Source organism: Scomber scombrus, chromosome 1 (assembly GCF_963691925.1).
Source record: "Scomber scombrus chromosome 1, fScoSco1.1, whole genome shotgun sequence".
NCBI lineage: Eukaryota > Metazoa > Chordata > Actinopteri > Scombriformes > Scombridae > Scomber > Scomber scombrus.
Window position 1 is genome coordinate 11063310 of NC_084970.1, and position 12327 is coordinate 11075636.

A 12327-nucleotide genomic window follows, 5' to 3' on the forward strand; every position below is an offset into this window, starting at 1 on the left:
ATGGAGAGTGTTTCAATATTTAGACCACTTCTCAACACATTCCCCACTTCTGGGTGAATATGTGTAAATGCGTGGTGGATTTCCATTAAGTCAGATTACACCACAAGGGAAATATTGCAAACATTTCTCTATTGTGTTGTGTCATAATGGGTTTTTTTAAAACCAATTTTTACTTAAGTAAAAAATGTTTAGTTCCCAGTATCAATTTAAAAAGCAGGCTATTATCCATACACTGGGTTAAAGGTGTTCATATTTCATACTGAACACACTCTTTGATCACTTACCACTCTTCTCAACTTTTGACCCTACATAATGGCTAATTTATAACAAAAGATTACATTAAATGTTCATAGCCATTTGCTTCTAGTTCAAAGCTGTGCTGCATAATATACAAGTTCCCCTGCATAGAAAATATGGCTATACATGAGAGAGAAGATGCCGATACATACCATGACCCGTCTGGTGTTGACAGCGGTGGCTGTGCTGTGGCCGGTAATTGGACTGACAGTAATAGGAACTGTCTTTCTGGCTCTGCGGGCCCTTGAGATGCGCCGCAATACTGCCGTGGATTTAGCAGCTGCAGTCAGATGGAAACCATGTAACTGCAATTTTCCTCGTCTTCCTTTTTCTTCCCCCATTTGAACGCTGACACGATCATTTATGAGTTGAGTGAATTTCATGACCCTTAGGCCCTTGAAACCTGGTCAACCGCCAATATGTGATTTCAGAAATACATGGTTGTCAATGAGAAAATGAGCCCTCCATTCGTCATTCCAGAGGAACTTGTTTTTTTGTAGATACATGTATTTACCCGACAGCAGCTTTTTGCTGCTGCTGGCCCTCCGCCTTGAGGGAAAGTTTGGTTTGAAGTCAGCATCCATCTTGGCGAGGACCACACATACACAAACAGGGGCATAGAAGCAGGGAGGTAGTGTACATTGTGGGTGAGTAAAAATATACTTTTGATCTTATTTACATCCAAATATGAGCTTTAAAGCATGAGGAGACACACATCCATGCAAAGCCAATGCAATACCTTTGACATGCCCGGAATAGACGTACCACTCACCGACAAGAACACACAAAGACGAAGAGCCTAAGGCCTTGAGATAAAAGACGGCATGGATCAACACATCATATGATTGACCCACAGCCTACCAGTACACACATACACATCTACTGACACCCCGGGGAGAAAAAAGACACACATTCCTCCTACTCGTTCTCCATCTCCCTATCTCTCCTACACATACCTACATTCACACAGGCAGGCTCTCTCCATAAGCAGTTATTTCCCAGAGTCACTGCCAGCCCTCGCTCTCTCTCAGTGACAAGCTACAAATCCCTGACACCACCACTGATGATAGCTTTACAGTAGAGCCTCAAGGGGACTCTGCCAGCCAGCACACACAAACAACGCACACATGCCTGTTTCTCTCTATGTGTCTTTCTTCCCCTTCATCTCTCTGTCTCTCTCACCCCTCTCCCATGAGCCCCAGGGGCCTCTGGGATGTGTGGCTCCCAACACAAAATGCCTTGGGTTTGTTTGAGTTAAACATCTCACTAAAAGCAATGTGACAGGGGTACAAATGAAACACCAATTATGCCTGTCCATTCATGTACAGATTCATGATTCAATTGTTGAAAACAAAACTAAATGGGTATTTGTGTAATTATGTACTTTGAAGATACACATTGTCTTGTAAAGTGGAGATACCAATCAAAGCACAGTGGTTCAACTTATACAGTAATCAAACTAGCGCTGTCATCAAGTACAGTTATCAGTCCTTTTTTTTCTCCTCCACACCAGATTGATTTATTGAGAGAGTCGTCATAATGTCATACTAGCCCTTCCCCTCTTTTCTCTGTTTGATGAAGCTTTAATGACTCCCTCTGTGCTCGGTAATTATTCACCAGCCCCAAGGATGTTTGTTTTGGTGTTAACCGGCCGCTGCTGTGCTGTGACCATATCCTCCATTGCTCTATTATTTCTCATTACAATATTTATTACTTTTCTTTCCATTTTGGATAATTTAGCAGTACTAATATAGCTCTTCATGAGGGAAGTTTGTGTGTACGCAGTATGTGTGTGTCTGTGTCTGTGTGTGTGTGTGTGTGTGTGTGTGTGTGTGTGCGTGTGTAATAATTCCAGATCAGATTGGATTTATTGGCATATACCAATTTGGCTTTAATGAGATCACACACCTCCAGGTAGGTGCTGCTTCATCCCCTGCTCGGCTCAGGGTTCTCCCTCCGTCTCTCCATCTGTCTGCCCTTATTACCATTTCATACACCCCCCCACACACACCACCCCTCTACCCCACCCACTACCCCCCATCTGATGAAAAACCAGAAAGGCTTTGTGTGGTTCATTAAGTCAGCATAGGAAATGTATTAAGTAGGAGAATAGGGCTGGGAGCTATTGAGTGTTGACTTAACCTTTCCAGTTTTTCCCCCCTCTCCTTTTTCCACCCAATGATGCTTCTAATGGAAGGTGTGTGCATTACGCAGACTCATTAGTAACCACAAGGATCAGTCGGAACATGATATAATGGCGGTTTGTACTTGCTTATTCTTAAATAACATGAGTGAATGTACTATAAAGGGTGAATGCTTTTGTCTGCTTGTCTTTTAATGTTCTATTACATGAGAAGTCTTGAATCAAATGATATGTCTACAAACTGCACCTGCCAGTTTGTTTCAGCCTGTTTGGAGAAGAGGTATAGTTGGCATTCATAGTGGCCTCATAGTGGCCTCATGTTTTTTTCTTTTAACTTTTTTAACGTTTTTTAAAAACGTACTTATTAAGCATGTGGCGTTCTTGTGAGCACTTTATATATGTATTGTATTTATTGTTATTTATTGTCCTGCTATTGATTGGCGGTCTCCCTGTGTGGTTGATCACTGTATTATTACTGTACTCGGGTGTGTGTTGTTTTTAATGTGTCTATTTCTGTTTTGCTGCTTAACAAATTGCCCCTTGGTGACATAAATAAATTAAAGTTGAAGTTGAAGTTGAAGTTCTGTATCATGAAAATGCAGATAAGTTGCTCAGCCACAGAAATGACACTGAATCAACTTGAAATACTTTGTTGTGACTGTGTTTCTGGTCCTGTCTTGTCCCTAATGGTCTCCACTAAACTAGTACTCCTGAGAAGACACAAATAAACATACTCCATCTTCTTTATTTAACCATGATAAACTTGATATAAAACCATGTTAGTGCATGTGGACATGGAATAAAACCTGAGAAGGACCTAAAACCTGTCTGAAAACTTCTATAGTAACTGCTGCTGTTGCTAAAGGAGCAGCTAAGCGTAAGAAGAAATTGCTCCTGTTGCTTTACTGTGGCAGACACTTTTGGAGAAAGTAATGTAAAACCTGCAACTCATTCATGGTGTAACATATTAAATTATGTTGTAACAAGCTTTAAAATGTCATACAGTAAAACTCAAAATTAATAAACTATCTAATATACAAGTAGGAGCTTCAGATCCTACCAAAACAACTGAGAAAGAGGAATCACTAATTGGAATTGTTAGCCATTGACAACCATTTAGCTGATAAAAAATAAAACCTTGTTACAACGTGATTACTGAGTAATGCAGACTAAACACTGCAAAACAGAAAAAAAGAAAGAAAAAAAGGCATTGTGGGGTTGTCACACATTGTAGAGGGAAGGGCACTGTAGTCAGTCTGCCATTACAATTAGTGTTCATTTTGGCCAGATTCGGTGAGATCTACTCTGACTGCTGGACATGCATTATGCATGAGTCTGTCCATATGCACTTGGGCCATCATGCATGCCCTTGTAGAAATGCATCGACCACCGGCATGCAATTACATTTAGCTTGTTTCAACCTTCTCTGTGTGCATATTCTCCTATGTAATAATGGTTTAGTGGTGTGCATTGTTTTTAGCTAATATCGTTCTATATTCATCACCAGTGAATGGAAAGTTAAAAATGTTTACAGTTTGTTAATTGTTACCATATGTTTTATCCTCATTCAAACTTTTGCAACTGTCCAGAGAAAACCTTCTCCAGATTGTATGAATCTGACTTTTTGAGGTAAACAGAAGGATCGAGCGCTCCTTCAGGGATTGAGACAACTCTGCTACTTTTCAGGTCAATAAACTATTTAAAAACACAATGGAACTTCTGAAAAATGCATTGTCACAAAGCTGAAAATAGCACTGTTTTTCTTAGCTCATGAAAAGTAGATGTTTTGGAGATAGGCCTATATGTGGCTGCTTGATTAGATGTTTGATATGGAACGAATAACAAACATGTAACAACATTTCATTTTCTGAGTTTAGTTGGTTTGTAGTTGGAGATGCAGTTAGGTTGGTATAAAGTTGGCCCTTTCATTCATTCGTACTTACTGATGTCAAGTTATTTTGACTGTGCTCGATTTCGTTTGAGGTTTGGCAACTAAAGAATTCTGGGTGCACAATGAGCCTTGCTTTAATTTGAAATGTCAGTAGCGAAGATGGTGATGATCAACAAGTTGGAAAAATTACGCATTTTATGTAAAGAATAATTCTACCACAAAAAAAGTTTTATGTAGTTTAGTAAAACGGGGAATAATGCCCACTGCTGATAACCAGGATTTGTTACCTTCTGTACTTTAGTTGTCTGTCAGAAGCAATGAGCACTTGTCAGAACCAAATACATGGTGTGTGAAAGAGTACTTATTGTCTGTACTGTGGGAGTTTAAAAATGTCCCTTCCCAGAGCCTTGACCATGACCACTCTGTCCACTTTATCTCCCTGGAAAATCTCTGGCGGCAGATCCTCATCTCCTACACGCGGCTCTTTAGCGCCCCTCTGAGAGAAAGCCCGTAATCGCAGATTCGTCTCCGGGGGAGGGAACACCATCAGTCATGGTAAGGCAGGGCACTGGGAAATTTGGCAGAAGGTATCAGTCGTGACAATGGAAACCTTGCACAACTCCACATAGTCAGACACGGGCAGATCATATGACTCAGTTGGACTGATCATCGCTGTCACTGACAATACAAATATAGTGTGTATAGGGGGGAATAATAGACCCCCCCCTCCCTGCCCTGTCCCAGCTCAACATCACATAAGGAGGGGGCACGGCTTGTGTATGTTTATGGGAGAGAGCGAGAGAACTGGAGATGGTTGAGCTGATGATCTAATAAATCTTAAAATTATTTCTCGTCTCACTCACTGTGAGGCAGCATCATTCCTTACCCATCTTTCAAGTGAGCATCATTCAATTAAAATGCAATTCTCGTCGCCCCCATCCACGGATATTTAATTAGACTGAAGAGCAGGGCTTTCACTGTCTTTTTTTCCCAAGCACAGCTCTTCGGATTTCACCTCTAAGGCATATTTTCACTCTGTAACTCGTTGGTTAAACAAGGGCATGTATCCATTTGTTAATTGATACAATTACGCATAACGCGTAATGGTCACGTAGGTCTCCAGGCGCGCATCAATCACTGGTCTATTGACCTGCCAAAAACCCCTCTAACCGTTCCTGCTGGGACTGCCCTTCTCTCTAATAGAGAAAGATAGAAACATCATCTTCATTAACTCCGGGATGGACCTCTGGCCAGAGAGCCAGAGGCGAACAGAGGTCTAGATTAAAAAAGAGGGGGGGGGGGGGGGGGAGTCTTGTATATTCAACCAGCTTTAATTATAATAGATATGTACAGATACATGTAGATGAAATTAACTGTTCCATACAACAGTTTTTATTAAAAGAAAATATTCAGACTTTTGTAGTTTGCAGGTGTGATTCCAGCCTTGAAAAAAATATATAAAACATGTTTTTTTCTGTCATGTGCTTGTGATAACTGAGAATACGACCAAAACATCTTTAACGTTTCTTTGTTTTTAATTATTTAATTGAACAGGAGGTTCCAAACGTTGATTGCAATTTAATGATAATATTAATAATAATAATAATAATAAACATAATATAGTAACATTTCCCAACACACACACATCTCTGCAAATCGGTGTAGAATTCCAGTACAAAAGCGGGACAAGACTGTGTACAGTGCATCTTTAGAAAACCCTGTGTTGGACGTGATTGGCAAAGACATTATTCTATCCTTGGTACCCTGCCGTTCCGGGATTACAGTGACGTCACGCTGATACCCTTGCATGGATGAATGCTAAAGAACTATACAGCCACAAATAATAGCACAAGCAGAGTCCATATCTTGCAAGTCTTTCGTTATCCTTTAAGCCTCCTTCAGCTAACACAACAACATTTTTTTGCTCTTAATGACGCTTAATTTCATTTCTTATCGGGTCCTTGGGGGGGATTATTCATTCATATAAAACAATCTGCAGTTGATGCCAGCCTAAAGTCTCCCTCCTATGAGTGAAGTCATCTATTATTGAGCGAAAGGCCGTGCGTGGAAATGTGTGTAAGACGGTGGATTTGAAGTAGAATTGGTTGCAATCGATCAAGGGTGAGGAATATTGCTGATGGTAACAAAAGAAGCAGCTATGTCTTTCTCGCAATTTGGATACCCTTACAATGCAACTTCACAGGTAAGCCACTGTTTTTTTAATATTTCTCCTAAGTGTTTGTGTACACATAAATAAATAGATTTTGTTGCATGTTTTCTTTTATTACAAAAGCCAGAGTACTTTTCTCTAGTAACACACATTAATGAATGAGTGACTGATTTGACAGTATTGACAGCTATTTTCGGGTGCTGTTTTTGTTGTTGTTGAACCAAAATATCGATATACACGCACGCATGTCCAATTACACTGAATTATGAATGAACTCACGTGTTTTTCTGATGACAATAGAGACGAATGTCACCTATTGCACACTACGATGTGTAATTGGGCTGTAGCTTACACATTCGCAAACTTTCTATTTAAATTGCAGCGATGTGTAGAATGTTAGACGAATTGGATAGTTTTGGAAGCCTATAAAACTTAATTAAAGCAATTCATTTATATTTTAAGACAATATTATTGCGTCAAATGACAAGTTCAAAGGAAAAGAGAAACTTCAAATCGATGAAGGGAAAAAAGTTACTATCCTGGCAAAGTTACCACCAAACTTTTAGCTAGATAACGTCGAGTAGAGTGAAATTTAAATGTTTTACAATAGAATATAAGATGGTAGTTCAAGGGATATAAACATCAATTTAGAGTTTTCGTTTACCATGCAGAGACTTTAATTTTAAACTACATGATAAAGTGGAGAGTTGTCACTTTTACGCACGGATAGTGCGCAACTCTTTTCATCTTGATATGCATGGAAAAATATCTATCCGACATCATTTACTTTCATATACAAACATAATAAATTAAATTTGTTATCCACAATTGGAGAGGGGACAATGAGGTGGTATCGCTTATTGCACTTGTTCACAATGTAAGCCACTCTCTCTGTCGTTACATGAATTCTCTGAAAAGTGACTTACCTTGAATTAAGGCAGGTAACAAGCTAAGATAAAGACACTTGATTCCTGATCATTTAACTGATGAGCACAAACGACAACAGCTCACATGTCTCACCCGTTTTAAGATTTCAAGAGTCAACACTAGACTGAGCAACTTGTACAGATGGATATCTTTTTGCAGTGCATCACCCACAGTCAATTCAGAGTTGTCACAGACATCCAAGATAAGAGCTGAAACAGCCAATGACCATGTCTATCCACGATTCTCTTCATGCAGTTTTTCGTGTCGGCAAACCCCAGTACGACTTGCTGCGATTCGATTTCCAGGTCGGTCTCTGACGGGACAGGCGGCTCCCAGACCGCCGCCGCCGCCGCTGCCGCTGCCTCCTTCTGCTGCCCGTCGTACGAGAACCGGCTCCTGGCGAGCAGCCGGACGGAGCTGAACGCAGCGCTGGGGATGTACAGCTCTCCCTACGCCGCAGCGGCCGCCGCCAGCCAGAACTACGCCAACTACTTCCCCTACAGCACCGACCCATCCGCTATCTACTCCACTCTGGTGGGCTCAATTCAGTCTCATTTGATGCGCAAGGGGGGAGGGGGGCTCAGGCTGATCGATCAACCGGGTTTTGTTAATCAATTTATCGCACACACTGCAAACATATCCATCTCGACAAGTCCTTTAATCCAGTCTGTTTGCCTCTGCTTTAAAATAAGATGAAATTCAGTCATTGAGGTGAGGGGAAGTAGTACAGAGGCAATGCAGAGGAAATTGTCTCATTTGAATCAAATTGCATTTTTATTAATATCAAATAATCCTTCTCAATCTGCCATGTTAAAAAATGTTAGCAGTCGTGTCTCTTCCTGAACGTGCATTTGAAAAAAAAGAAAAGTGAAATTATTTTACTTCACTTTCAGAACTGTTCTCTGAGAAAAAGTCACATTTTTGGAAAAGATAAAGGACTAAATGTTAAATGGACTACTTGCAGTGCAGCTGAAACTTTACTTTCTAACTTTCTTCTTATTAAAAAAAACTAAATGATTGTCTATTATTATATATGAAGACTTTAATAAAGTAATACATTAAAATAAAAAAATAGTAAAAATTATTATCTGCCCATAGATAATTTGCAACTCACCTTTTACTTGAAATAAAAATAATAACAAACAAAAACCAGACATACTGATATCATGTAGGGTATGTAAGTTATTTTTCGAACTCCTCTCTCTCTTAGTTAGAGGGAATCACCTTTTGTTATGTCATTTTTTTATGCATGAGATGATATTGTTTTTAATCAAAAAGTTGAGAAATAGCCTTGAAGTCAAATCTCAGAATGCTGCAAAGTTATAACCACCTCCTTCTCTGTTACAGAACCCACAGTACGACATCAAGGACAGCACAGGCACTTTACACTCTGGCATCACTCAAACGGCTGCATACTATCCTTATGATCATTCACTGGGCCAGTATCAATACGACAGGTAAGGTCTATGTTAATTTTTCGCCCACTTGTAATTTGAGCAAAAAGTATTCTACCACTAATCATTAGAAGCAGCAATTCACTAGAGGAACAGATCAGAGGTCAGGGTATCACCCTATACTGATACCTGAATGGAGTGAGGCTGTATATATTTCAAACAGCAGGGAGTAAAGGTATAGGATGTCTGATTGAGAATACTATGATATCCTTCACTAATGGCACTAATGGTCTGTGTCTGTGTCTGTGTCCCCTTTTCAGATATGGGACAGTAGACTTTAATGGCACAGCCAGAAGAAAGAACGCAACTCGAGAAACCACCAGCACCCTGAAAACATGGTTGTATGAGCACCGCAAGAACCCCTACCCCACCAAGGGAGAGAAGATCATGTTGGCCATCATCACCAAAATGACCCTCACCCAGGTGTCCACCTGGTTCGCCAACGCCAGGAGGAGGTTAAAGAAGGAGAACAAGATGACCTGGTCGCCAAAGAATAAGGCCGGCGATGACAGGAAGGATGACATTAACAAGAGCGACGTAGAATGTGTCACCAAAGGTAATATTTGTTTATTATTTGATGTTAAAAGAAAGGTCCAACTATTAACTGAATCGGTGTTAAACCAAAAAATATGGTCACTTGATCTCTCTATATCAGACTTGCACTACACTTATAGACCCAGAGAGTCACAAAGTAGGTCCTAGGCTAAAAAAGTTAAGTTTCCTGAATAAACTGTGTTCCTATACAATTACAAAAGGCACCTTATTAAAAAATCCCCTTTCTCCCATGCAGATTCTAGTGATTGCAGGGATGACAAAGATTTGCATCTGAGTGATCTGGATGACATGGACAATGATGACTGTGACAAGCTGGACAGTGACTGTGAAAAAGTGGCAGCAGATGAGCAGGACATCCAGAGAGCCATGGCAGTGGCTGGAGCCCCTCAAAAGAGAGACTGCAGCTCTGAGCTGCACCTGAGTTTAACTAACAGCTTCCACACGTTCCCCTGTGCCATCAAAAGTGTGACCACCCTCCCTCCTCTCCCGTCTGACTTCCTGGATCCTGTAGTGTCAAAGACACCCTCTTCCACTGGCTCCACGGGAACATTGTCCCTGTCTCACTTTGAAGCATCAGATAAACCACGGATTTGGTCTCTGGCTCGTACAGCGGCTTCAGGTGTCATCCTGAGCCCTCAGCATGGATCTGAGCAGAGGACAGGCAACTCGACTGGGGACTGCCAGCTCCAGAGCACCAGGCTTACCGGGGCCCCTACTGGACAGTGTGGGGGCATGAGAGGCCTCCACGAATCAAGCATTGTCACCAGTGCTGAGAACCCCTTCCCTGAGGGCTCGTCTTTACGCTCCAAAGTCTACAGCACTGGCAGCTACAGTCACAAGGGCCTCCAACTGCACTGTTCATCCTATGCTGCACTCCCAGACACATGCCAGTACTCCACCATTGAAGGTATGTCATCTTTTACCTTCAGCGTTACACAAAAACGGGTGTTTAATTTGTCATAAGTACTGAAAGTATGTCGTGTCATACGGAGAGATAAGCGTAAATGATCTAATACATTAAGGTACACCGGCATTGCAAAAATACATTACAAGCATTTTGCCACGTTTTTGGATATTTGAAGTGAAAGTTTTGAAGGCTAAGGAGTGACAAATACTTTCTGCCAACTTGCACCTGAGGCAAGTTTCTTAGATATACTTTTCTTTGGGTGTGCAGGATTCTCTAGTGGCAAAGCAGAGACACAGTCATCTGACCTCAGTGAAGCCTGTGGGACCATGCAGGATGACAAGGTCACTGCATTCAGACCAGTGATGAAGAGGTGAAGCAGGTGAGTCTGCACTGAATTGGAAGAAACCACACACACACACACACACACACACACACACACACACACACACACACACACACACACACACACACACACACACACAAAGGCACCAAACAACACTATCAAATGGTGAACAGGGATACACACTCTTGCAGACTTACTTATTGTTAATTATCTGTTATTCATTTTGTGGTTTTTTTTTTTCATATACAAATATTGTTTGCAAAATGACTCCTGGCAGGTTACTGATGTACATGATGCCAAAAGTAATTTATAATCACCATCAAAATATGAAACAAAAAGTATTAAGATTTCTTTGCATTCAACTTGCCTCAATATGACAGTAAACCTTTTGTTAAAATGTAATCCCTTTAGGCAATTCATTTCTTCTCATTTTAGAAGATGGTTTTAATTCCTGCTTTCCCTCTTTCCCCCTCTAGATTGCTGGAGACGGCACCACAATAAATAATGGGACATTTATTATGCACTAAAGGACACACTGGCCGAGTAGCGGCCTCAATACGACACATGGGAACTACCTGGCGCTGCTGCAGTGAGAGCTGTCAAACTGTGGACGTGGCTAATCATTTTGCACAACATTGTTTCTATGGTGTTAAAGACTTTATGCAAAAATTTTAGATGCAAATGTATGAGAATGGCCAGGTAAAAACGGTCAAATATGTGTATGGCAATCGTGTAGTGTAGCAAACCTATTTATTTATCTATGTATTTATTTATTGTTTGGGTATCTCGTCTGTTTGTTTAATGTGTTTATTGGTTGAATTCGTATTTCCCTTAAGTATTTTGTTCAATGTTACGTTTTACTGTGGCTTCGTGTCATTTTGCCTGATGTAAAAGAGAAAAGCTTGTCGGACATCAAGTTGACTATAAAAAGGACTGGATCCCCTGTGTTGCGCGTGGACCTGGAGATTTTTGTTATTGTGTTCAAATGTGAGCTTATTCTGTGTTTGCCATTCATGACATTTTTTTCTAAGAATACATTTTTTTCCAAGATATTTCCTTCTCTGTGTCAGTGGTGTTTGTAAAGCTGACCGTCCAATCGGCCAATTAAAACAGTTGAGGATTTACATTTGATCAAAGTTTACCATCTTGACTCGAGGCACGCAGCCGGAGCGCTGATAGAGGGTCATAATTCAGATGAGGACGTGAGTGCAATCCACAAGTTGTGGAAGAAAGGGGACATCATCTTTCTATTGTCTGCATCTAATCAGAAGTGGCATCAAACACTTTGTTACTGTTCAGGCCAAGCAACGAGGCAGGGACATAGGATGAATGCTGCTTTGTCCCCTGTGTAGAGAGACGCTGCACTAACTTAACATTGTGTTAATTAAAAGGTCATTTGTAGGATCAAACCCAGAGGAGAAATTCACATGGTCCATCAAAGTCCCTTTGATTCGGCTGTTTTGCCTATAGTCCATCTCGTTATGGGCTAACTCTTCTGCCTCTACAGACAGCTGTAATAAGATGATCACTGTACTCCATGATGCGTGTTGACGGTCTTAAAAAACTTTTGTATCCTCACATTTCAAACTTTTACAATCAAATATAGTTTCCTGGACGCACTTTTCTGCTGCACAATCTTC

The 12327-nt window shown here is 40.8% G+C and overlaps 1 protein-coding gene across 1 annotated transcript; it reads left to right on the top strand.

Moving 5' to 3' along the window:
• Nucleotides 1–6468: 6468 nt before the first annotated feature.
• On the top strand, nt 6469–10718 carry irx6a (iroquois homeobox 6a). The gene is made up of 6 exons (XM_062418849.1): nt 6469–6534; nt 7684–7962; nt 8776–8885; nt 9143–9438; nt 9673–10344; nt 10612–10718. Exons 1-6 carry the CDS (start codon nt 6469–6471, stop codon nt 10716–10718), a joined length of 1530 nt encoding a protein of 509 aa, XP_062274833.1.
• The last annotated feature ends 1609 nt before the right edge of the window (nt 10719–12327 follow it).

Excerpts from the sequence above, each read along its gene's own strand:
- irx6a (XM_062418849.1), top strand. The coding sequence starts at position 6,469 with ATGGTAACAAAAGAAGCAGCTATGTCTTTCTCGCAATTTGGATACCCT. Across the intron at positions 6,535-7,683 it reads CTTACAATGCAACTTCACAG|TTTTTCGTGTCGGCAAACCC; the intron begins GTAAGCCACTGT and ends CTCTTCATGCAG. Across the intron at positions 9,439-9,672 it reads CGTAGAATGTGTCACCAAAG|ATTCTAGTGATTGCAGGGAT; the intron begins GTAATATTTGTT and ends TCTCCCATGCAG.